General features: G+C 43.7%; 1 protein-coding gene across 3 annotated transcripts in view; it reads right to left on the reverse strand.

Moving 5' to 3' along the window:
* LOC139536796 (Krueppel-like factor 8) overlaps positions 1-27658 on the reverse strand; it is a 101723-nt gene that overhangs the window by 7044 nt on the left and 67021 nt on the right. For 2 of the 3 annotated variants that reach the window (XM_071337423.1, XM_071337425.1), the window contains exons 3-6: positions 19021-19332; positions 17114-17351; positions 5551-5662; positions 21-163 (exon numbers count right to left, since the gene is read on the reverse strand). In XM_071337423.1, the coding sequence (XP_071193524.1) occupies positions 21-163; positions 5551-5662; positions 17114-17351; positions 19021-19332 (805 nt within the window). The remainder of the gene's footprint in view (positions 1-20; positions 164-5550; positions 5663-17113; positions 17352-19020; positions 19333-27658) is intronic. The other variant, XM_071337424.1, reaches the window with a different exon arrangement.

The raw sequence follows: 27658 nt of genomic DNA on the forward strand, positions 1-27658 counted from the left end.
TTTCCCAACACTGGTGTTACCTGTGTGTATCCTGCGGTGGGCTTTAAGGTGTGAGCTCTTGGTGTACACCTTGTTACAGCCATCATAGTCACACATATGGACACGCCTCCTCTTCATATCCGGCGAATCAGGATCCACCTGCATGTCCATGTCTACGCCCGACCTGAGAGTGACAAAGAGAGAGAGAAAGCAGACATTATATGGGTGAGGCTGGAGTGAGATGTTGTCATGTATTTCGTGAAATTACAAAATGTCACAGCAGATCGCCTGTATTAGCAGGATTACGAGAAAGCAGCTAGCTACCTGTATATTAACTCTTCAGACCTGGGTTCAAATAATATTTGAAATATTATTAGGATCATTGTTTGAATTTCACCGGGACAGTGCACATTAACCAACACCAATATTACAGTAATGCAACTTCCATGAAAATGTGCTGGGGGTAGAAAATAGCTCATTTGCACCAGTAGTCTCTGGGCAGGTAAGGGCCTTTACACAATCACAATGCACATACAAATAGTCACTAAAACAATAGAAAAGACAAGTACATGACATCCAATACTTGGAGTACAACATATTGAAATACTTCATGTGGGCCTTGATAAAAGGTCTGTAACTGTAACTGTTACATGAGCAGACATGCAGGTTTACCTCCCCAACCCCACCCATACTGTCTAAACCCGAACTAAACCTAGAAGGAAAGGACTGTGATGTAACACCTATAGGGAACTGCCCAAGTGTAGCTGACTGGACAATTAACATCTATCCATGGGTTTATTATTAATGCACTCTATTGTACGGATCTGTATGATTGATGAATAGAAGTCTTACAAATTATTTTGTCATTGCTGCATCATCATTAGGTGACACTATGGGGGCGAATCCTAACTTCCAATTTTATTTACTTAGTCAAGCATTGATGTCAATGGGAAGTTGTGATTCGCCCCTACGTATTTGGACATGGCTACATGAGGGAACTACACTGAACAGAAATATAAATGGGAACTTGTGATTCGCCCCTACGCATTTGGACATGGCTGCATGAGGGAACTACACTGAACAGAAATATAAATGGGAAGTTGTGATTCGCCCCTATGTATTTGAACATGGCTACATGGGGGAACTACACTGAACAGAAATATAAACGGGAAGTTGTGATTCGCCCCTACGTATTTGGACATGGCTACATGAGGGAACTACACTGAACAGAAATATAAACACAACATGTAAAGTGTTGGTCCCATCTTTCATGAGCTGAAATAAAAGATCCCAGAAATGTTCCATTCCAACAAAAAGCTTATTTCTCAAAAATGTTGTGCACAAATGTGTTTAAATCCCTGTTAGTAAGCGTTGCCTTTGCCAAGATAATCCATCCATCTGACAGGTGTGGAATATCAGGAAGCTGATTAAACAGCATGACGATTACACAGGTGCACATTGTGCTGGGGGACAATAAAAGGCCATGATAAAATGTGCAGTTTGGTCACACGACACAGTTGCCTCAAGTTTTGAGGGAGCATGGAATTGGCATGTTGACTGCAGGAATGTCCACCAGAGCTGTTCTCCACCATAAGCAGCCTCTAACATCATTTTAGAGAATTTGGCAGTACGTCCAACCGGCCTCACAACCACAGACACGTGTAACTACGCAGCCCAGGACCTACACATTCGGCTTCTTCACCTGCGGGATGGTCTGACAGCTGATGAAACTGTGGGTTTGCACAACTGAAGAATTTCTGCACAAACTGCCAGAAACCCTCTCAGGAAAGCTCATCTGAGTGCTCGTCGTCCTCACCAGGGTCTTAATCTGACTGCATTTCAGCATCGTAACCGACTTCAGTGGGCAAATCCCCACCTTCGATGGCCACTGTCACACTGGAGAAGTGTGCTCTTCATGGATGAATCCCGGTTTCAACTGTACCGGGCAGATGGCAGACAGTGTGTATGGCATTGTGTGGGTAAGCGGTTTTCTGATGTCAACATTGTGAACAGAGTGCCCCATGGTAGTGGTGGGGTTACGGTATGTGCAGGCATAAACTATGGACAACAAACTCAAATGCATTTTATCGATGGCAATTTGAATGCACAGAGATACCGTGACGAGATCGTGAGGCCCATTGTCGTGCCATTCATCCGCTGCCATCACCTCATGTTTCAGCATTATAATGCACAGTCCCATGTTGCAAGGATCTGTACACAATTCCCAAAGCTGAAAATGTCCCAGTTCTTCCATGGCCTGCATACTCACCAGACATGTCACCCATTGAGCATGTTTGTGATGCTCTGGATCGACGTGTATGACAACGTGTTCCAGTTCCCGCCAATATCCAGCAAATTCACACAGCCATTGAAGAGGAGTGGAACCACATTCCACAGGTCACAATCAACAGCCTGATCAACTCTAAGCGAAGGAGATGTGTCATGCCGCATGACTCAAATGGTGGTCACACCAGATACTGACTGGTTTTCTGATACACGCTCCTACCTTCTTTGTTTTTAAGTATCTGTGATCAACAGATGCATATCTGTATTCCCAGTCATGTGAAATCTATAGATATGGCCTAATGGATTTATTTCAATGAACTGTAACTCAGTATAATCTCTGAAATTGTTGCATTTATATTTTTGTTCAGTATACATACAGAATAGTCAAATACACCGTGTTAATTTAAATGATTCTAACAGAGCCTCACTCCTAGTAATCACTGATGATTAAGTTTATTGTTTAGGTTCATCACAGTTAATAGTGCTCTATGATCCCTGGGTGAAGTTACAGGCCACAGGCAGCAGAGAGGGCTAGAGAGTAACTGTTGAAAACCCATACAGCTGGACAGCTTCCAGTTCAATGCTGATCTCTCCTCTCTCTTCCCTCCTTTCCTTCCTCTCCCTCCCATCCTCCGGGTTCCTCGCGGCCGGCCTTTCCTTTCTCCACCCTGCCTGCCAACTAGTTCACTCCTTTTCCTCTCTCTCTCTGCCCAGCCGTTGGCTCAAAAACACTAAAGAATAGAAAAGTATTCCTTCTTCACCCCATCCCGCCTCTAACACACTCACTCACCCCGCTCCTTCTCTTTCACTCTCTCCAAACCGTTTATAAGGAGGTGTGACGGCAAACTGCATTACGTAACCTTGTTTACACCCAGTTCTGTGACAACCCTGCCCAGCAACACACACAAACACACAAACAGACGTCAGCTAAGTGAACTCTCCAAGCACACACCCTGCATTTCAGTTCGATAGAGTGCAGCGAGCTCTGACACACACGCAAACACACAAAACACACGTCAGCTAAGTGAACTCTCCAAGCACACACCCTGCATTTCAGTTCGATAGAGTGCAGCAAGCTCTGACACACACGCAAACACACAAACACACGTCAGCTAAGTGAACTCTCCAAGCACACACCCTGCATTTCAGTTAGAGTGCAGCAAGCTCTGACACACACGCAAAGCTACGCCTTGGGGTGTTGAGCTTGCTGCATCCTCCTACCAAATAGAGATACACATTAATACATTCTGTCTCTCCCGGTTGCTGCCTCACTACACATTGTGTGCCACATACACACTGCCTCTCCTCCAGTGTTCAGGGGTTATGTAAGGGTCTGGAGAAGAGCAGTGCTGCAGTAATGTAATTAATGCCAGAGAGAGGAGAGGAGGGACGGGCCCAGCTCACCACAGTCAAACCCCCAGTGAAGGGGCAAATTCACCCTATATCACTTTCCTCTAATACACTCAACCCCAGTCCTGCAGAACACTCTTCCTGTATCACTCTATTCCTACAGTGCCTTCAGAAAGTGTTCGTACCCCTTGACTTATTACACATTTTGTTGTGTTACATCCTGAATTCAAATGGATTAAATGGATTTTTTCCCTTATGGGAGAACCTGCCAATACCCCGTAGTGAAGACATGCTTTTACATTTCTTTTTTATTCACTGAAAATGAAACACAAAAATGTCTCATTTACATAAGTATTCACACACTCCAAATTGAGCTCAGGTGCATCCAATTTCCTTTGATCATCCTTGAGATTGGAGTCCTGTGGCCAATTCAATTGTTAGAACATGATTTAGAAAGAAACACAGCGGTCTATAAAAAGGTCCCACAGTTGACAGTGCATGTCAGAGTAGAAACTATAACATGATGTCCAAGGAACTGTCCATAGATCTCTTGAGATACAATTGTGATGAGGCGGCAGGTAGCCGATTGGTAAGAGCGTTGGACTAGGAACCGAAAGGTTGCAAGATCGAATCCCCGAGCTGACAAGGTAAAAATCTGTTGTTCTGCCCCTGAACAAGGCAGTTCCTAGGCCGTCATTGAAAATAAGAATTTGTTCTTAACTGACTTGCCTAGTTAAGGTCAAATTTTAAAAAAAATCGAGGGAGTGTTGAAAGTTTCCAAGAGCACAGTGTCATCCACCATTGGGAAATGGAAAAAATATGGAACTACCCAGACTGCCTAGAGCTGGCTGTCCGACCAAACTGAACAACCGGGCAAGAGGTGGTGACCAAGAACCCAATGACCACTCTGACAGAACTACAGAGTTCCTTGGCTGAGATGGGAGAACCTGCCATCAGGACAACAGTCTCTATAGCACTTCACCAAATTGGGTTTTATGGGAGAGTGGCCCGACGGAAGCCACCCCTGAGAAAAAGGCACATGCCTGGGATCGAACCCGTGTCTGTAGTGACGCCTCGAACACTGCGATGCTGCGCCACTCGGGAGGCCCTGTATTTCATTTTCAAAACATTTCTACAAAGATGTTTTCGCTTTGTCACTATGGGGTATTGCGTGTAGATGGGTGAGAAAAAAAATCTATTTAATCCATTTTGAATTCAGGCTGTAACACACAAAAAAATTGAATAAGGGGTATGAATACTTTCTGAAGGCACTGTATAACAGGACTACTCAACTACCCACAAATCATGCAAGATATCTTCTGAAATAAGTATTGTTATCGTATATTGATGAGAAAAAGCAATGTATCACCCAGCCTCCATCCTCTGAAGGCGTCAGCCTGCTTCAGTTCGGCTGGCGTTTGCCGAGCTCGTTCCCTTAAAAGACCTTCGCTTGAAAAAAAATGTTTGTCCATTTTGAGACGCCGTAGCCAGTAGTCAGATTCATCTATGATAACTCAAGAAATCTGTCATACATTTTTGCCGAGGAGATCTTAGTTGCGCAATTTTGCATCTGACTAAGATGTTTGGTGCAGTATTTCTCAAGTGAAAAAATTTGCATGAGGACAAGTCTCTTGTTGCATGACAACAGGCACTTCATTGGAGAATCCATATTGTTGACCAATCGCCAACAAGGGGGCGTAGACGGTGTGCCCGAACAGCTGAAAAAACCCTTGCCGAAGTCCAAAATGAACCAAAACGTCACAAAATGTTGTCATAATATATGCGCAAACTGTTCCGAACTCTTTTGGCTGGGAAGCATGCGGAAGCCTTAACACTCACCCTGTGTCCAAAGAAGGAAGCTGAGTCCTACACCACCCCTACACCACAACCCTGTGTCCAGGCCTATACCACCACCTTCCATTATCTGACACTCACCCTGTGTCCAGTCCCGGTGTACTGAAGGATGCTGAACCGGACTCTGTCCCACTCTCTACATCACTGTCACTCTGGTACTCCACTGGGGACGCCGAGCCAGGCTTGATACGCACTGTAGGGAGAAAAGGGTAGATGGAGAAAGGGGGGAGGGAGAGAGATGGAGAAGATGAAGAGAGAGGGAAGAAAGAGAGAGAGGAAGAAAGATGGGTATAAATAGAGATAGACAACAGGGGTTAGCAACTTAAATCCAACATTAACACACAGTACTTGGCAACACAAAAGGTAAGTCAAGGCATCCCAGCTGAGCTCATTTGAATTTCTATTTGGGTGTGAGAGAATTCCTCATTATACTTCGGTATGGTTGGCTGTGCTGCGGAGGCTGCTGATTGTATTTGTGAACCCCCCTCCCTCACCCCACCCCCTCCTCTCCCTTTCTGCTTTACTGGGTCAGAATGTGGGATGAGTGGGGGTGAGGGTTGTTTGTGATGATGGGGTTGGGAGTAAATAACTGTCCTTTGTATGTTGGGACAACCCACCACCTGTTAACCCTAATACCCCTGAAACCCACCTTATTCAAAGGCAAAACGACCCATCTCCTCTCTTCTAGAACTCTTCCCCCTTCTAAAAGTACCTCCCTCCGTACTCCCTCCGTACTCCACCCCTCTCTCCCATACTCCACCCTCTCTCCCATGCTCCACCCTCTCTCCCATGCTCCACCCTCTCTCCCATGCACCACCCTCTCTCCCATGCTCCACCCTCCCACTCGCTCTACTCAGAGCTCTGTGTGTCACTCCTGTTACACAACAACATAGTTATAAGTGTAGTGTAGCAACTCTTTTTAAGTCAAATCTGCACCTACTCATGTACACTCTGTATCAACACACTCAACTACATGCGTTTTCTACTTACAGAATGTTCATGTTGACAGTTTACAAGTCCTAGGGACAGTTTTCTGGATAGAGTTTAAGCCTAGTCCTAGACTAAAAAGCATGTTCAATGGACATTATCTAAGGAAAAAGCTTCTTATTCCAAGACTACAGTAGGCTTAATCTGGAAATTGGACCTTACAATTTGGGAAATGGGTGGAGTCTATATATAGGTCCCGTGTGGCTCAGTTGGTAGAGCATGGCGCTTGCAACGCCAGGGTTGTGGGTTCATTCCCCACGGGGGGACCAGGATGAATATGTATGAACTTTCCAATTTGTAAGTCGCTCTGGATAAGAGCGTCTGCTAAATGACTTAAATGTAAATGTAAATATATATTTTTTAACACTATTATTTCAATAGAACATGTTGAGTTCTTCTATTATTACATTCAAAGAGGCCCCCCCCACAAAACATTTATTTCATGTAAGGAACTCAGTCCGGCTTTCAACTTACTCTTGAAAGTTGTAATAGTATAACGCACAAGGTGCAATTTGGAAATATTCACATGAATACACGTTAGACATAGCAAAATGTATAGAATTGCAAGAAAATATGCTTTAAAACCTGCAAAATTATCTCTCCGCCAAACAAGAGGGGGTGTGAACAGTTTGTGTCATGAACAGTGCTTGTCCCCATAGAAACAGACATGGCAAGGGATTGCACCCCTCTCCAGCATGGCCTCATGGTGAGTAGTCGGTCTGCAAACATTTTGGAGAAAATGGTGAGCAAGTTGGTAAATCTTCATGGATTTATTTTTTTAAATGTCACTACCGAACATCTAATTTATCAAGAAATATGTAAAGTACGGTTTTGGGACTAAAATACAGGTAACTGCTAAAAGAAAGGACACACCAACATAAAGTGTCTTAATAGGGCATTGGGCCATCACGAGCTGACAGAACAGCTTGAATGCGCCTTGGCATAGATTCTACAAGTGTCTGGCATTCCGTTGGAGGGATGCGACTAGGGCTGTGGCGGTCACGAGATTTCATCAGCCGGCGATTGTCAAGCAAATAACTGTCGGTCTTACGGTAATTGACCGTTAATTAACATAAACACATTAAGCATCTCCGGGCTTACACACATATCCCACAAGCCACCGATGCAGACCTTTGGAACAGCTACATTTTTAATTAAAAGTCTAATAAATCCATGTAATATAGCCAACGCTTTCACAATAAATCCATGTAATATAGCCAACGCTTTCACAATAAATCCATTATTTATTTTAAACAGGTCTAAAGGAGCATGATACCAAGAAAATGTAGTCTATTTCAGAAGAACAGAATTGCATATTCAGACTAATGATTTGAAAAAAGCCGAACGAACAGCAAAAGCACTAGCCCATGACAATCTACTACCCCATAGTACAAAGGTCAACCTATTCTATTCTGTGAGAGAAATAAATATTCCAAACATAGTCTGGGACAGTTGTGGGATGCGAGAGATCCCAAATTAATACAACCACTAGCAACAATAAAAAATGCTTTTTTACGCACTGTAGCTGACGCAACAGATCGTAACGTTTAGCTTACATTTTTTATAAACTATTAGGCTATTTCTTCACATTATAAGCGCAGCAATGCGCACATGGTAGTAGGCTATAAGCACAAATGTTCCATTAGCGGAAAACACCATTATCAAAAGTAGAGGTCGACCGATTAAATCGGCATGGCCAATTAATTAGGGCCGATTTCAAGTTTTCATAACAATCGTAATCGGCCATTTTGGACGCCGATTATGGCCGATTACATTGCAATCCACGAGGAAACTGCGTGGCAGGCTGACCACCTGTTACGCGAGTGCAGCGTCAAAAGGACCTTGTGGCTACAAGGAGCCATGGTAAGTTGCTAGCTAGCATTAACCTTTTCTCAATATAGGGGGTGCTGTTTCAACATTAGCATTTATCGTCTCCAAATTAAACTGCCTCATACTCAATTCTTGCTCGTACAATATGCATATTATAGTTATTATTGGATAGAAAACACTCTCTAGTTTCTATAGCCGTTTGAATTATGTCTCTGAGTGAAACAGAACTCATTCTACAGCACTTTTCCTGATATGGAGTGAGATTTCAGACATTTTGGCCTCTGGTCCCAGGTCAGTTTTAAAGTCCCTGTAAATCCTATGAGGATACAAACACTGCCCATGCCTTCCTCTAGATGTCAGTAAGAGGTGACAATTTGAATGGAGTCGATTGCGCAATCAGGGCCAGTATAAAACAGAAAAGACCGGATGTACCGTTCTTTTCCTGCTGCGCCTCACGCAAGATGGACGTCGGACTCTCTCTCTTTCCAAGCGTTGGTTTAGCCACTTATATATCGCCGGTCATGTTTTTACTCGTTATAGGTGTTAAAAACATCATAAGGTAGTTAATTTAAACCGTTTTATAGCAATTTATATCCGTTTAGTGCGATTTTGAGGCATTGCTTTGTGATGCACATTGAAGCACCGGGCACGTTTCGGGGTCCCGGTCGAACGTTAGTGGGCATTTCGACGGACAAGAGGACAGCTTTCGACCAAAAGAAGATTAGACCCAAGAAAGGATACATTGCCCAAGATACTGATGGAAGAACAGCTCACAGTAAGAACTATTTATGATGATAAATCGCTGTTCTGTTGAAAATCTTTAAACGCATATGTCGCCATTTTGTTATGTGTAGCTTCGCTTGGCGGACCCGGTATTGCACAGTAAGGATAATTTTACAAATGTAAGTCAGCGATTGCATTAAGAACTAATTTGTCTTTCGATTCCTGTCAACCCTGTATTTTTTAGTCAAGTTTATGATTAGCTATCGATTAGACTAGATCACTCTCAAATATAGCGCCCGACATTTTCAGGGCAGTTTTGCTAGTATTCTCATTGTATAACCACGTTTTTTTGTGGCTAAATATGCACATTTTCGAACAAACTCTATATGTATTTTGTAATATGATGTTACAGGAGTGTCATCGGAAGAATTCTGAGAAGGTTAGTGAAAAAATTTATATATTTTGGTGATCATAACGTTATCGCTCCCCTTGCCTTTGATTCATGCTGGGGTAACGTTTGCACATGTGGTATGCTAATATAACGATTTATTGTGTTTTCGCTGTAAAACGCTTAGAAAATCTGAAATATTGTCTGAATTCACAAGATCTGTGTCTTTCCATTGCTATGCTTTGTCTATTTTTATGAAATGTTTTATGATGAGTAAATTGGTAATACACGTTGCTCTCTGTATTTATTCTAGTCGAGTTGTGATGGTGGGTGCAATTGTAAACTATGATTTCTACCAGAAATATGCACATTTTTCTAACAAAAACTATCCTATACAATAAATATGTTATCAGACTGTCATCTGATGAGGTTTTTTCTTGGTTAGTGGCTATCAATATCTTTATTTGGCCGAATTGGTGATAGCTACTGGTGGAGAGAAAAAATGGTGGACAAAGAAAAATGGTGTCTTTTGCTAACGTGGTTAGCTAATAGATTTACATATTGTGTCTTCCCTGTAAAACATTTTAAAAATCAGAAATGATTGCTGGATTCACAAGAAGTGGATCTTTCATCTGGTATCTTGGACTTGTGATTGAATGATATTTAGATGCTACTATTTACTTGTGACGCTATGCTAGCTATGCTATTCAGCTTTTTTACTGGTGGGGGGTGGGGGGTGCTCCCGGATCCGGGTTTCTGACTCGTTAGAAGTTAAACTTATCTCATAAAAAACAATCAATGTTAACAATCACTGGTTAACTACACATGGTTGATGATAGTACTAGGTTAACTAGCTTGTCCTGCGTTGCATATAATCAATGCGGTGCCTGTTAATTTATCATCGAATCACAGCCTACTTCAACATCGCAAAACTGGTGATGATTTAACAAAAGCGCATTCGCGAAAAAGCACAATCATTTCACAAATGTACCTAAGCATAAACATCAATGCCTTTCTTAAAATAAATACACAACATTGTTGTAATTGTCATTATTACAAATATATATATACAGTGGGGAGAACAAGTATTTGATACACTGCCGATTTTGCAGGTTTTCCTACTTACAAAGCATGTAGAGGTCTGTAATTTTTATCATAGGTACACTTCAACTGTGAGAGACGGAATCTAAAACAAAAATCCAGAAAATCACATTGTATGATTTTTAAGTAATTAATTTGCATTTTATTGCATGACATAAGTATTTGATCACCTACCAACCAGTAAGAATTCCGGCTCTCACAGACCTGTTAGTTTTTCTTTAAGAAGCCCTCCTGTTCTCCACTCATTACCTGTATTAACTGCACCTGTTTGAACTCGTTACCTGTATAAAAGACACCTGTCCACACACTCAATCAAACAGACTCCAACCTCTCCACAATGGCCAAGACCAGAGAGCTGTGTAAGGACATCAGGGTTAAATTGTAGACCTGCACAAGGCTGGGATGGGCAACAGGACAATAGGCAAGCAGCTTGGGGAGAAGGCAACAACTGTTGGCGCAATTATTAGAAAATGGAAGAAGTTGAAGATGACGGTCAATCACCCTCGGTCTGGGGCTCCATGCAAGATCTCACCTCGTGGGGCATCAATGATCATGAGGAAGGTGAGGGATCAGCCCAGAACTACCCGGCAGGACCTGGTCAATGACCTGAAGAGAGCTGGGACCACAGTCTCAAAGAAAACCATTAGTAACACACTACGCCGTCACAGATTAAAATCCTGCAGCGCACGCAAGGTCCCCCTGCTCAAGCCAGCGCATGTCCAGGCCTGTCTGAAGTTTGCCAATGACCATCTGGATGATCCAGAGGAGGAATGGGAGAAGGTCATGTGGTCTGATGAGACAAAAATAGAGCCTTTTGGTCTAAAATCCACTCGCCGTGTTTGGAGGAAGAAGAAGGATGAGGACAACCAAGAACAACATCCCAACCGTGAAGCATGGAGGTGGAAACATCATTCTTTGGGGATGCTTTTCTGCAAAGGGGACAGGGCGACTTCACCGTATTGAGGGGAGGATGGATGGGGCCATGTATCGCGAGATCTTGGCCAACAACCTCCTTCCCTCAGTAAGAGCATTGAAGATGGGTCGTGGCTGAGTCTTCCAGCATGACAACAACCCGAAACACACAGCCAGGGCAACTAAGGAGTGGCTCCGTAAGAAGCATCTCAAGGTCCTGGAGTGGCCTAGCCAGTCTCCAGACCTGAACCCAATAGAAAATCTTTGGAGGGAGCTGAAAGTCCGTATTGCCCAGCGACAGCCCCGAAACCTGAAGGATCTAGAGAAGGTCTGTATGGAGGAGTGGGCCAAAATCCCTGCTGCAGTGTGTGCAAACCTGGTCAAGAACTACAGGAAACGTATGATCTCTGTAATTGCAAACAAAGGTTTCTGTACCAAATATTAAGGTCTGCTTTTCTGATGTATCAAATACTTATGTCATGCAATAAAATGCAAATTAATTACTTAAAAATCATACAATGTGATTTTCTGGATTTTTGTTTTAGATTCTGTCTCTCACAGTTGAAGTGTACCTATGATAAAAATTACAGACCTCCACATGCTTTGTAAGTAGGAAAACCTGCAAAATCGGCAGTGTATCAAATACTTGTTCTCCCCACTGTATATAAAAAACGGCCAATTAATCAGTATAGGCTTTTTGTGGTTCTCTAATAATCGGTATCGGTGTTGAAAAATCATAAATCAGTCGACCTCTATTCAAAAGTGACCACAAATGCAATTATGCATGTAATGCTTTTACTATAAAGGTGCATTTTTATGGTGAAAATTATCTTCCCCAAACTTGAAACTCACACGCTGCTTATATATGCCAGTTTGGCTCTACACTCCTTCTGTAAAGCAGATTAATGTGCTTAATTTTAAAGAAGTTATTTGGCCACTTTAGCTGTGATACAAACCTTATTACAACATATAGGCCTATGGGCTAGGCTACATGAGGTGTGCCACTAAGTTGCAAAAAAAAGGCATTGTTTCTTATTCTTGGCATCATTCACAAGTGATAATATATAATTCACAAGTGATAGGCTAATATCGTCACCCATCAGACTGTTCTTGATTGAATCTTGTCTTTACATGTACAAAATAATATATGTGTGACATTTGTTATCATTTAGAATGGACCATTATCATGTACCTGTATTGAAACAGGGGCAGCGGAAAAAATACATGTCATCTATGCACTTAAATAGCGAATCAAGGATGCTTTTCATGTGGTTTATTTTCATTTTCATACTCCTGTCGTAAAGTGAAGCAATGTGCTTAATATTAGGAAAGTTGAGAAATAAATATATAGAAAGCTGATCCTCCTATTTTTAGTAGAGGCCATCACTCTGTTTTCTCACGCAATTGCATAGCCTATAGAACTGTTGCGCAACATGAGCTCATGGGCTCTCATGAAGTGTTTGATTAGATTTTCGATAACATTTGCTTTGATGCCAGAGTGATTAGAGGGACAAGAGAGTGCTGAGTACCAGGCAGTTAGCAAGTTTGGTAGGCTACTAATGACCATCAGCAGCATCAGAGCTTGGAGAAGCCTAATTATTGTGACTAAACAGTCACGTGGAATTTGACTGCCTTCATGACTCATGACCGCCGATGTGGCAGTAATACAGTCACCGCAACAGCCCTAGATGCGACACCATTCTTCCACAAGAAATTCCATAATTTGGTGTTTTGGTGATGGAAAACGCTGTCTAAGGCACCACTCCAAAATCTCTCATAAGTGTTCAATTGGATTAAGATCTGGTGAGACACACACACACACACACGCACTTTAAACCCCCTATGCATCTTTGAGACCCCTCTTTCAAAGAATAGCCATCGTCACCAAAATAATGGGCAACTGTGCATTTTTATACATGACCCTAAGCATAAATGGATGTTAATTGCTTAATTAACTCAGAAAACCACACCTGTGTGGAAGCACCTGCTTTGAATATACTTTGTGTCCCCCATTTAAACAAAATGTTTCCTTTATTTAGGTAGTTACCTATATATGTTTGCTGGAATGTACATCACAGGAGGTTGGTGGCACCTTAATTGTGGAGAATGGGTTTGTGGTATTGACTGGAGCGGAATCAGTGGAATGTTGTCAAATACATCAAACACATGGTTTCCAGGTGTTCGATGTCATTTATTTAACTAGGCAAGTCAGTTAAACCGGCCCGCAAGTGATTTATTTTGGCAGCTTAAAGTTTTTAGCAAGGTTTTTTTTGGGGGGGGGGTTTAGTGTTTGGTCAAAAAAGACTCAAATCCCCAGGAATTCAGCAAAAAAATTGTTTATTTTAGGAAATCTGTTTCCAAGTATTCCCACAAATAGACATATGTGATCGTGTGTCAATGTAATCAAGATATAATTTTCAAATACAATTTCTTTTTGGGCTTAGTTGTTGTCAATTTGCAGGGCACAAATTAGTAGAATTATTAGTTCCGACCCCTTGACCAGCCGCGCAAAAAGTTTTAGTTTTAGTTTCAGATTCATTCAATCAAAACTGAACATTTCACAGAGAACAATAGAGGTTTTATTTCTCTAAATGAAATGTAAAGGTTATGAAACTCAATAAAAAAAAAATCATGTTTTTACTATTTTATTAATTTGGTATGAAAATACATGTTCAAAAATGAATGTGTAATAGATATACTAGGCATGGTTCTCCCTTCATTGCAACTTTTGTTTCGGTAGGGACACATTTCGTGAGGCGGTAAGAAATTCAGGTAAAGAGTTCAAATATGCAATACAAACAAAGTGTGTGAGAAGTATATATGTCTACCTGACATACAGTACCAGTCAAAAGTTTGGACACCGACTAATTCAACGGTTTTTCTTCATTTGTACTATTCTCTACATTGTAAATAATAGTGACGACATCAAAACTATGAAATAACACATATGGAATCATGTAGTAACCATACAAAAGTGTTATATATTTCATATTTTAGATTCTTCAAAGTAGCCACCCTTTGCCTTGATGACAGCTTTGCACACTCTTGTATGTATTAAGACATGTGTGCTGAAAGTTTGGGAAAAGTAGGGTACTTTTGTGTGAAGAGGGATCCTTAGAAAGACAATACGGGGCAGTGCCAGTGTGAGATAGCGTGACGGGGGTGAAAGAGAAACAGTGGCTGAAAGAGAGGGAACGAGAGAATGAGAAAGTCCATGACAGTGACGTACAACTAGTGTGTGTGTCTGTGATAGAGTGAGAGAAAGAGCTTGTGTGTGTGTGTGTGTGTGTGTGTGTCTGTGATAGAGTGAGAGAAAGAGCTTGTGTGTGTGTGTGTGTGTGTGTGTGTGTGTGTGTGTGTGTGTGTGTGTGTGTGTGTCTGTGATAGAGTGAGAGAAAGAGCTTGTGTGTGTGTGTGTGTGTGTGTGTGTGTGTGTGTGTGTGTGTGTGTGTGTGTGTGGATAAGTGAGTATGGTTTAAAGAGAGTGAGCATGGGCGAGACTCGAGAGACGTATTGCTTGCGAGGAGGATACTGTTCAAGAGGTCAAGAGACCGAGATGATGAGATAAAGTGACGAAGATAAAGAGCAAGGGAGAGAAACCGTGTGTTATAGTGAGAGGATTTACTCTGGCCAAAATCTGCTGGCGTGCGATAAGCCATTTTTTTGTATGGAGGTCTATGAGAGAGTGTCGAATTACGTGAGGCTTATTTGATCGAATAGAAGTTTCGTAAGGTTTAGGCTGTTACAAATGTACTGACATACAGTGCATTCAGAAAGTATTCAGACCCCTTGACTTTTTCCAAAATAAATTACTTTACAGCCTTATTCTAAAATGGATTCAATTGTCCCCCCCATCAATCTATACACAGTACCCCATAATGACAAATCAAAATTAGGTTTAGAACAATTTGCAAATGTATTAAAAATAAAAAACTGAAATATGACATTTCCATAAGTATTCAGAGCCTTTACTCAGTACTTTGTTGAAGCACCTTTGGGTATAACGCTACAAGCTTGGCACACCTGTATTTGGGGACTTTCTCCCATTCCACTCTGTAGATCCTCTCAAGCTCTGTCAGGATGGATGGATGGGGAGCGTCGCTGCACAGCTATTTTCAAGTCTCTCCAGAGATGTTCGATCGGGTTCAAATTCAGTTTCTGGCTGGGCCACTCAAGAACATTCAGAGACTTGTCCCGAAGTCACTCCTGCGTTGTCTTGGTTTTGTGCTTAGGGTCGTTGTGCTGTTGGAAAGTGAACCTTCGCCCTAGTATGAGGTCCTGAGCACTCTGGAGCAGGTTTCCATCAAGGATCTCTCTGTACTTTGCTCTGTTCATCTTTCCCTCGGTCCTGACTAGTCTCCCAGTCCCTGCCGCTGAAAAACATCCCCAAGGCATGATGCTGCCACCACCATGCTTTACTGTAGGGACAGTGCAAGGTTTCCTCCAGACGTGACGCTTGGCATTCAGGCCAAAGAGTTCAATCTTGGTTTCATCAGACCAGAGAATCTTGTTTCTCATGGTCCGAGAGTCCTTTAGGTGTCTTTTGGCAAACTCCAAGTGGGCTGTCATGTGCCTTTTACTGAAGAGTGGCTTCCGTCTGGCCACTCTAATATAAAAGCCTGATTGGTGGAGTGCTTCAGTGTTGGTTGTCCTTCTGGAAGGTTCTCCCAGCTCCACAGAGAAACTCTTGGTCAAATCCCTGACCAAGGCCCATCTTGCTCAGTTTGGCCAGGAGACCAGCTCTAGGAAGAGTCTTGGTGGAGGCCACTGTGTTCTTGGGGACCTTCAATGCTGCAGACATTTTTTGGTACCCTTCCCCAGATCTGTGCCTCGACACAATCCTGTCTCGGAGCGCTACGGACAATTCCTTTGACCTCATGGCTTGGTTTTTGCTCTGACATGCACTGTCAACTGTGGGACCTTATATAGACAGGTGTGTGCCTTTCCAAATCATGTCCAATCAAATTCATTTACCACAGGTGGACTCCAATCATGTTGTAGAGACATCTCAAGGATGATCAATGGAAACAGGATGCACCTGAGCTCAATTTCAAGTCTCATAGCGAAGGGTCTGAATACTTATGCAAACAAGGTATCTGTTTTTTATTTATTTTTTATTTGCAAAAATGTAAAAAAAAAAAAAAAATTCGCTTTGGCATTATGGGGTATTGTGTGTAGATTGATGAGACCTTTAAAAAAATATTTAATCCATTTTAGAATAAGGCTGTAACGTAACAAAATGGGGAAAAAGTCAAGGGGTCTGAATACTTTCTGAATGCACTGTATGTGGATGCATGTGGCATTTTGGCAACTTTAAGAAAAACGTCTTAGTTGGGCCTATTGTTCACACGTGTATCTGCCCTCTCATTGGCTAGAATGGTCCCACCTGATCTCGCCTGCCTTCAATCATTGACGACATGTATTCCCATTGTTAGTCAACTCGGCTATTTTGTCAATATAATAGATCAACATCAGAGAAGAGAAGAAGAGGACGTGACCAGAGAGAACTCAATTAGAATTTCTCTAACTGAAGCTTTTAATTTCAACACTTATTTTAGAAGGTTGTACTTACGACGTTCATATTGTAATTGTTTCCGCCTCCTCATTTCTATGCTCGAGATAAGAGTATCCTGCACTATACAGGGAACAGCTTCATCTCAACAAAACGCAACATATCCTTCCCTCCCTTTCCCTCGGACTCACCGGATCCCTCCGAGCGCCCGTCGCTCCCGATGAGGGGCACTGTGATGGCAGCGGTGGCCACCCCGTCCGTGGGCATGGTGGTGTAGACCAAGGGCAGAGACTGGACCACCACGGGGATGGTCTGCAGCTGGCCCATCTTACTGGGCATGTTGACCGACGGGATGGTGTGGATGACATGCAGGATCTGCTGACCGCCTGCCCCCTGGGTGGATGCTAGGATGGACCCGGGAGAGAGCATCTGGAGGAGGGAGGGATGGAGGAGAGCAGGGGTTAAGGTGGGTATACAGGGAGGGGAGCAGTACTGTCTGAAATGGCACCAGATTCCCTATATAGAGCAGTGTTTCCCAAACTGGGTAGTACATCTTCAGTTTCCCTCTTGTCATGTCAGTCATTACATACCTCAGAGAGCCATTTATAACTTGTCAGAAATGTCCAGTCAGAAATGTCCAGATCAACTAGCCCATGTCGGCAAACATTTTCTTTATCTCGAAATTTTTGCCCACGACTTTTTGTTGTAGTGTTTGAGTCACTCCATGTTGCGAATTACAGGGGAGCCAGGGTGGCTCAGCTCCCCTATATCCAACAAAAGTCAAACTTTGGTGGGGTCTCTAAATAATGCTAATTTAACCATTCTACTATTTGTTTAAAATGCAGTGGTAAATATGTTTTACAGTGGTAAATATGAAAATAAAATCTTCCAAATGAAACTAACCCCCCCCCCCATGTCATGGTTTAAACCATTTATTTCTAGGTGGCTGTGCTGCCCATCCGGTAGGCCTGAATTTCGGACTCAGCTTAGCTTCTTTACGCATCGATTCTCTTTTGTACTTCCTCATTTCCGCCACGTGTCCTTAATAAAAATAAAAATAAACTTTATTCCAATGTATTCCATTAATCTGTTGATTCATCATCGTTTGCTTTTGTCAGTCAGCCGGTGGAGGGTAAATGCAAGTTAACGGCGTTTACACACATTGTTGTTGTTGAATTCATCGAAAGCATAGGGAGCGTTATTTATATCACCGTGACCGGCAACCAGAGTTTACCCACCATTTTTTTTTTTTTAACACTACATCACTGGCTACCAGGAATCCTATTTCAGACCCATTTTAGGTATTCCAACTTCAGGCTACTAATGCAGGCCTAATCAATAGCAATCGCTGAATGTCACTAGGCACACTATGGTGTTTTGTAACAGACGTCGATTTCCATTCATCAAATGGCACGGGTACACATGCAGTTTTGGATGTTGGAATTATTTTGGACTAGACGACAATCGGATTCAAATATCATGACTGGTTGTGTTCATGCCAGATTGAAAGGTAATAATTGTGTAGAATAATGTGTAGAATTGTAGGAATTAAGCTTTAAACCAGCAAAATGTTCTCTCCACCAACAAGAGGGGTGTGAATAGTGCTTGTCCCCATAGAAACAGACATGGCACGCGTGGGGTGGGGGCCCCCCTTTCAATGCTGAAAGGGGGGCCTGAGTGAAAAAGTTTGGGAAACCCCGATAAAGTGCACTACTTTTGGCCAGAAAGGCAAATAGGGTGCCATTTTGGACACACACATTGAGTCAACAGCTAAGCTGACAAGAAAATAAAGAGCATGTAAGTATTAGGTAGGCCGTCATTGTAAATAAGAATTTGTTCTTAACTGACTTGCCTGGTTAAATAAAGGTTAAATAGATACATAAAAACAACTGTTAAACTGAAAAGACAAAGCCGCTCAAAATTAAAACATTGTAAACTAACAGTTACTACATAAGGCATAGGAATCTGACTTCTACATTTTTGGCAGGCCCTAATATGTGTGAGTGATTTCACTTTTCAGCCAACAGACACTACTACCCATCATTCCAAAAGAGGAGCTAGCTAACGAGCCGACTGGCTTAATAACTGGCGTGGTTACCATGGTGTCTAGAATGGTTACCGTAGGGATGTGGTTTGCCGACAGCGTGGGCGGCGCCACGGAGCTGGGGGCGGGGTTGGCTGTGTTGGACGGTGTAGAAACGGGCAGGGAGGGGCGTGGCTTGCCAAGTGACAGGTCGACAGGTTCCGTCTGGTCCTCTGGGGGGCGGGAGGAGTCATCTTGCGTGTCCGTTGTGGTTGTGTCTATGGTCATGTCTGTGGCTGTGCAGAGGGGAGGGGGAGACTCAGGCTGGGTCTTCTCTGTCTTGATCTTCAGGTCTGTCGGCTGGGGACACTCCTCACCCACTTCAGCCTGCTCGACAGAGAGATGGAAGAGGAGGCGAGAGAGAGGAAGGAGAGGGAGGGGATGGGAGTGAGGGAGGGTTGGAGAGAAACAGAGGAGAGAAACAGAGATATTAAGAAGAAGTCACGGAGAAAGAAGTGAGATGAATAGGGCGGAAAAAGGAAGAGAAAGAAGGAAAGGAAAGAAGAGAGAGAGAGATGATCAGCACATGATTTCCCTCCACATGCCACACACTACACACACACACAGACCTGGCACCCAGACCCTGTTCTCCCCTTGGCTCAGCTCAGCTGTACTCTCTGGCTGCACAAACAGAGCAGAGCAAAGCAGGGTAGGGGAACAATGGCTGCTGTGTGGGGCCCTGGGAGCTGAGAGGGAGAGGTGGAGCTGGGAGGTGGAGAGCAGAGCAGCAGGCCTAATAGATGGCACACTGCCAGGAGAGAGCTGCCCTGCCCTGCCTAGCCCTGGCCAAGCCCTGCACTGAGGCACAGAGTGCACCCAGCGACAGCATACAGAGCAGAGAGCACTAAGCATAGAACAGTACACAACATCCCTATCCAGGTTGGAGCAGAGCACTACCCAGTGCTCAGGCATACGCCCAGCCCAGGGGGGCAGGCATGCACATACCTACACTCGCCCACGCTGACACACAACCGCCAGCATGCACACACGCACAAGAAAAGGAAGGGGTTCGGTAGTGACTGTACACAGACACTGAGCCTCAGTGCATGTGAGGTGAATGATGGGTATTATTGAGTTCATCAGTACTGAAGTCATTTCAAGACAAACACACAATTCCTGCTTTTGGGTTGTGTGGTTCAGTATTCAGTGAGAGATGGCTAGCGGGACAATGGGCTAAACCCACTACTCAAACTCTCCTAGCCTACATAACCACACTTACAGAGTGGACACAGGTGGACCCAGAGAGGGAAGGAGGTCAGTCGGTGTACATAACATAGAGGTTAGGATACATGTTGTTGGGAAAAGGGGAGGGAGGGAGGGGGAGAGAGAGAGAGAGAGAGAGAGAGAGAGAGAGAGAGAGAGAGAGAGAGAGAGAGAGAGAGAGAAGGAGAGAGGGTGGCAGAGTGTTAGAGAGCGAGGGTGGTAGAGAGAGAGAGCAAGGGTGGCAGAGTGAGAGAGTGCGAGAAAAAGGAGAGTGGGTGGGAAAGGCCTCCGGTTGCCATGGAAACTGGGAGGTATCAGCTGACAATTTTTTCCCTTCATTCCATCTTCACGCCCACCCACTCCCTTCCTCCCTCTCCTCCTCTTTCCCTCCCTGTCTCTGCTTCCACTCCCTTCCTCCCTCTCCTCCTCTTTCCCTCCCTGTCTCTGCTTCCACTCCCTTCCTCCCTCTCCTCCTCTTTCCCTCCCTGTCTCTGCTTCCACTCCCTTCCTCCCTCTCCTCCTCTTTCCCTCCCCGTCTCTGCTTCAACTCCCTTCCTCCCTCTCCTCCTCTTTCCCTGCATGTCTCTGCTTCCACTCCCTTCCTCCCTCTCCTCCTCTTTCCCTCCCTGTCTCTGCTTCCACTCCCTTCTTCCCTCTCCTCCTCTTTCCCTCCCTGTCTCTGCTTCCACTCCCTTCCTCCCTCTCCCTCCCTGTCTCTGCTTCCACTCCCTTCCTCCCTCTCCTCCTCTTTCCCTCCCTGTCTCTTCTTCCACTCCCTTCCTCCCTCTCCTCCTCTTTCCCTCCCTGTCTCTGCTTCCACTCCCTTCCTCCCTCTCCTCCTCTTTCCCTCCCTGTCGCTGCTTCCACTCCCTTCCTCCCTCTCCTCCTCTTTCCCTCCCCATCTCTGCTTCCACTCCCTTCCTCCCTCTCCTCCTCTTTCCCTCCCTGTCTCTGCTTCCACTCCCTCTCCTCCTCTTTCCCTCCCGGTCTCTGCTTCCACTCCCTTCCTCACACTCCTCCTCTTTCCCTCCATGTCTCTGCTTCCACTCCCTTCCTCCCTCTCCTCCTCTTTCCCTCCCTGTCTCTGCTTCCACTCCCTTCCTCCCTCTCCTCCTCTTTCCCTCCCCGTCTCTGCTTTCACCTCATCCTGTCATGCTAGTCTGTTTGTCCCCCACACCTTCCCTCCAGATCACCTTCTCTCGCTTTCTTTCTAGCCATCTCTCTCCCATATCCTCTTCCCAATGGTTTACATTTGGAAGCGTATTGAGACACATACATGTCAATCTCTCCTGGCTCAAAGTGGAGAGATTGACTTCATCACTACTTGTTTTTGAAGAAGTGTTGACACGCTGAATGTACCGAGCTGTCTGTTTAAACTACTCGCACACAGCTCAGACACCCATGCATACCTCACAAGACATGCCACCAGAGGTCTCTTCACAGTCCCCAAGTCCAGAACATACCTATGTGAGGCACACAGTACTACATAGATCCATGACTACATGGTACTCTATTCCACATCAAGTAACTGATGCAAGCAGTAGAATCAGATTTAAAAAACAGATAACAATACAACTTATGGAACAGCGAGGACTGTAAAGCAACACTAGCAGGCACAGACACATGCATACAAACACACGATAAAATACGCACTATACACACACGTACACATGGATTTTGTGTTGTAGATATGTGGTAGTAGAGTAGTGGTTTGAGGGCACACACTTCATGTGTTGTGAAATGTGTTATGAATGTATTGTAATGTTTTTTAAATTATATAACTGACTTAATTTTGCCGGACCCCAGGAAGAGTCTTGGCAGCAGCTAATGGGTATCCATAATAAATACAAATACACACCCACTATTCTCAGCTAAAACATTTAAAACAATGCTCCTGAAAATCAGATAAAAATTACACTCACCCCGTTCCTACTACACACTAACAAATGGCACCCTATTCCCTATTTCAGGGGTATTCAACTTTTACCCTACGAGGTCCCGAAGCCTGCTGGTTTTCTGTTCTACCTGATAATGAATTACACCCACCTGGTGTCTAAATAAGTGCCTGATTAGAAGAAACCATTTATAAAAGCAGTGAAACTTGCTCCGAGGGCCAGAGTTGAGTTTTCAGGCCCTATATAGTGCACAGGGCTCTGGTGTAAAGTAGTGCAGCATATAGGAAATAGGGTGACATTTTGGACAAACCCAGTGACTGTATGAGCAGTGGAGAGCTCACAAACACTGAGAGATAAAGTTGGCCACCTCACACACAGACAGTGGCGTCAGTAGTTAGGCAACGATAGGTTATAACATCTAATTCAAGCAAACCGCTGGGATCACACTGGTTGAATCAACGTTGCTTCCACGTTATTTCATTGAAACGACGTTGAACAGACGTCGAATTGACGTCTGTGCCAGAGCGAAGGCTTGGTCTCAAAGAGAAGACGACGCCATTGAGATCCTGAGGCTGTAGCGTATTAGCAAAAGGCCTAGCGAATGGGAGAAGTACTGTGTCAGCGTGGCAGAGAAGAGAGGTCTCCTGTAAGAACAAAGACGTGGAGGGCAGCGTTGAAGTGTTCTCTGCGCCTACTTTTACTACTACACCACTGAACACTCAGAGATCCTGAGTATCTCTCTGTACTCTATACCGAGTGACTTTCTATCAGTCTCTAACCCTGTATTCTCTAGGCAACGACTAACAGCTTGACCCCCCATCATCAGCCTCTGCCTCTATATCCTTGTACTTTGAGCTAAGCATCTATCCTTTCCCTGCAGCCTCCATCTCTCTCCCTGCACGGTCTCGGAGTGATCCGCCTCCCTCTCTATCCTCGTAGGCTACCCTCCCAGCGCTGCTTTATATATAGACCTCGATCTATCTCGTTCCACGTCTATAAAAGCTAAGCCTCCAGACCTGCACCGCAGCCACCCACTATCACCACAGAGAGAGAAAGGGAGGAGAGAAAGAGATTGAGAGAGATGGAGAGGAGACTTACGGGATGAAGAGAGAGAGAGAGAGAGAGAATGTATGGGCCCATTAACAAAGTGATTGGGTAAAGACGACGGCGACACGTTAAATGAAGGAAGTAACCGAGAGAACAATACCGGTGGCAGAACTGTGTCAGACACCCTGGAAGGTTGGCAAGAGACGAGAGGGGTGTTTACTCTCACTTTTAATTCAACAACTCTGCCATATAAATGGGTCACCAGATGCAGAGTAGTTGATGCCATTTAAACGTGAATGGCTTGCTATGCACGGGTGTATGTCTTGTGATGTGTTATGTATGCCAGGAATAGCCTGTATTGTTGCCAGACACATTTCCCTATGGTACAATAAAGTATTCATTCATGCTACTGCACTGCAATGCTGGTGTTGATGTTGCATTGTTGGTTATGGCAATGGAGAGCTGAGAGGGAACCTATAGCTCTGGCAGTCAACTCAATTGAACTCCAATAGGCTCTGACTAAGTCACTAAGTTATTCTAAAGGAGGAAATCAATAGGTCACGAGGTGAGAGAAACAATGCTTTGTCTCTCTGTGTGTGTGTGTGTGTGTGTGTGTGTGTGTGTGTGTGTGTGTGTGTGTGTGTGAGCGTAGAGAGAGAGAGTAGAGAAAAGGAGGCAGGAGAATGAGAGAGAGAGAGAAGAGAAGACAGAAGGAGAAAGAGAGAGCGTAGAGAGAGAGTCGAGAAAAGGAAGCATGAGGAAAGAGAGAAAGTAGAGAAAAGGAGGCAGGAGGAGAGAGAGAGAGAGAGTAGAGAAAAGGAGGCAGGAGGAGAGAGAGAGAGAGTAGTAGAGAAAAGGAGGCAGGAGGAGAGAGCGAGTAGTAGAGAAAAGGAGGCAGGGGGAGAGAGAGAAAGTAGAGAAAAGGAGGCAGGAGGAGAGAGAGTAGAGAAAAGGAGGCAGGAGAAAGAGAGAGAGAGAGAGAGAAGAGAAGAGAAGACAGAAGGAGAAAGAGAGAGCGTAGAGAGAGAGAGAGTAGAGAAAAGGAAGCATGAGGAAAGAGAGAAAGTAGAGAAAAGGAGGCAGGAGGAGAGAGAGAGAGTAGAGAAAAGGAGGCAGGGGGAGAGAGAGAGTAGAGAAAGGAGGCAGGAGAAAGAGAGAGAGAGAGAGAAGACAGAAGGAGAAAGAGAGAGCGTAGAGAGAGAGAGTAGATAAAAGGAAGCATGAGGAAAGAGAGAAAGTAGAGAAAAGGAGGCAGGAGAGAGAGAGAGAGAGAAAAGGAGGGAGGGGGAGAGAGAGAGTAGAGAAAGGAGGCAGGAGAAAGAGAGAGAGAGAAGAGAAGACAGAAGGAGAAAGAGAGAGCGTAGAGAGAGAGAGTAGAGAAAAGGAAGCATGAGGAAAGAGAGAAAGTAGAGAAAAGGAGGCAGGAGGAGAGAGAGAGAGAGAGAGAGTAGAGAAAAGGAGGCAGGGGGAGAAAGAGAAAGTAGAGAAAAGGAGGCAGGAGGAGAGAGAGAGAGAGTAGAGAAAAGGAAGCATGAGGAAAGAGAGAAAGTAGAGAAAAGGAGGCAGGAGGAGAGAGAGAGAGAGAGAGTAGAGAAAAGGAGGCAGGGGGAGAAAGAGAAAGTAGAGAAAAGGAGGCAGGAGGAGAGAGAGAGAGAGTAGAGAAAAGGAGGCAGGGGGAGAGTGTGAGTGCAAGTGCAAACGGTACCTCTCCCAATTTCTGTGACCCTCTCTTTCTCTCTCTCTCTCCCTCTCCCTTCCTACCCCTCACTCTCTCCAGGCTTATCTGTCTCCAGTCAATAGCTCTCTGCCATGGCCCTGAAGGTCATGCCTAAAGCCTGAGGTGAATCTTAATAGAGCCAAGAGTTCAAAGGGTTAATGGATTTCTACTCACAGCCAGATAGAGAGAAGAGAGGAGAGAGAGAAATAGATACTAGAGTACGGTCATACGCCCTGGTTAAGGTCCATATGATGATGGAGTCAACAATGTTGTGTTCCAGCTATAGTACTACCTAGACAACTAGATAGCAGTGGTGTGAGAGAGAGAGTAAAACTACTTTGAAATACTACTTAAGTCGTTTTTGGAGAATCTGTACTTCACTTTACTATTTTGGACAACTTTTACTCTACTACATTCCTTTTTCTCTGAAACCCAAAATTAGTTACATTTGGAAAGCTCAGGCAGGATAGCAATATGAGCCAATTCACGCACCTATCAATATAATGCGTTATCAGCTTTACTGTCTCCGATCTGGCGTACTCACTAAACACAAATACTGTGTTTGTAAAATTGTCTGAGTGTTGGAGAATGGCCTTGTCTGTCCGTAAATTAAAAGTACAAGAAATATGAGCCAGACGGTTTGCTTAATATAAGGAATTTGATGTATAGCATTTAATTTTTACTTATGTAAGAAAATGTTTAACTTTTTCCAACACTGTAATTAAGTACATTTTAAACCAGATAATTTTAGACATTCACTAAAGTAGTTTCTAACTGGGTGAATTTACTTGAGGTATTTTCTATAAAGGCATCTTTACTTTTACTCAAGTATGACAGCTTTGCACACTCTTGGCATTCTCTCAACCAGCTTCACCTGGAATGCTTTTCCAACAGTCTTGAAGGAGTTCCCACATATGCTGAGCACTTGTTGGCTGTTTTTTCTTCACTCTGCGGTCCAACTCATCCCAAACCATCTCAATTGGGTTGAGGTCGGGTGATTATGGAAGCCAGGTCATCTGATGCAGCACTCCATCACTCTCCTTCTTGGTCAAATAGCCCTTACACAGCCTGAAGGTGTGTTGGGTCATTGTCCTGTTGAAAATGGGATGGGATGGCGTATCGCTGCAGAATGCTGTGGTAGCCATGCTGGTTAAGTGTGCCGTGAATTCTAAATAAATCACAGACAGTGTCACCAGCAAAGCACCACCACAACATCACACCACCTCCTCCATGCTTCGCGGTGGGAACCACACATGCGGAGATCATCCAGTCACCTACTCTGCGTCTTACAAAGACACGGCAGTTGGAACCAAAAATCTCAAATTTGGACTCATCAGACCAAGACAGATTTCCACTGGTCTAATGTCCATTGCTCGTGTTTCTTGGCTCAAGCAAGTCTCCTCTTATTATTGGTGTCCTTTAGTAGCGGTTTCTTTGCAGCAATTCGGCCATGAAGGCCTGATTCACGCAGTCTCCTCTGAACAGTTGATGTTGAGATGTGTCTATTACCTGAACTCTGAAGCATTTATTTGGGCTTCAATTTCTGAGGCTGGTAACTCTAATTAAAGTATCCTCTGCAGCAGAGGTAATTCTGGGTCTTCCTTTCCTGTGGCGGTCCTCATGAGAGCCAATTTCATCATAGCGCTTGATGGTTTTTGCGACTGTACTTGAAGAAACTTTCAAATACTCCTTCCGGATTGGCTGACCTTCATGTCTTAAAGTAATGATGGACTGTCGTTTCTCTTTGCTTATTTGAGCTGTTCTTGCCATAATATGGACTTGGTCTTTTACCAGATAGAGCTATCTTCTGTATAACAACCCTACCTTGTCACAACACAGCTGATTGGCTCAAATGCATAAAGGAAAGAAATTCCACAAATTAACTTTTAGCAAGGCTCATCTGTTAATTGAAATGCATTCCAGGTGACTACCTCATGAAGCTGGATGACAGACTGCCAAGAGTGTGCAAAGCTATCATCAAGGCAAAGGGTGGCTACTTTGAACAATCTCAAATATAAAATATACTTTGATATGTTTAATACTTTGTTGGTTACTACATGATTCCATATGTGCTATTTCATAGTTTTGATGTCTTCACTATTATTCTACAATGTAGAAAATAGTTAAAATAAAGAAAAACCCTGGAATGAGTAGGTGTGTCCAAACTTTTAACTGGTACTGTATGTTAGGGCTGACCACATTAAGTCAACTGGTCAATTGTTTGATCGATAGGCTGTTGGTCAACTGATCTTTTTTTTTTGCAGTTGCAAAAAACTAAATGGTTATGGCACATTTTGATTGATGCATTTCTCAGTGGACTAATACATTGCGGACACACACCAGTATCACCAGTATTACATTCACCGTTAATTCACAGAATTTCTAACCTTCATTGTTTTGTATTGTTACCGTAATTTCTGTTAATGCATTCAATATATTATTATTATTACAGTATTTTACAGTTCTCATTGTCAGAGTGGACAACTCTGACAAGGACGAGCACCTGACTATGCATAGAAGTATACACAGTCGAAGTCGGAAGTTTACATACACAAGGATGGAGTCATTAAAACTAGTTTTTCAACCACTCCACAAATTTCTTGTTAACAAACTATAGTTTTGGCAAGTCGGTTAGGACATCTACTTTGTGCATGACACAAGTAATTTTTCCAACAATTGTTTACAGACAGATTATTTCACTTATACTTCACTGTATCACAATTCCAGTGGGACAGAAGTTTACATACACTAAGTTGACTGTGCCTTTAAACAGCTTGGAAAATTCCAGAAA

The sequence above is a fragment of the Salvelinus alpinus genome, chromosome 13 (genome assembly GCF_045679555.1).
Source record: "Salvelinus alpinus chromosome 13, SLU_Salpinus.1, whole genome shotgun sequence".
Lineage (NCBI taxonomy): Eukaryota > Metazoa > Chordata > Actinopteri > Salmoniformes > Salmonidae > Salvelinus > Salvelinus alpinus.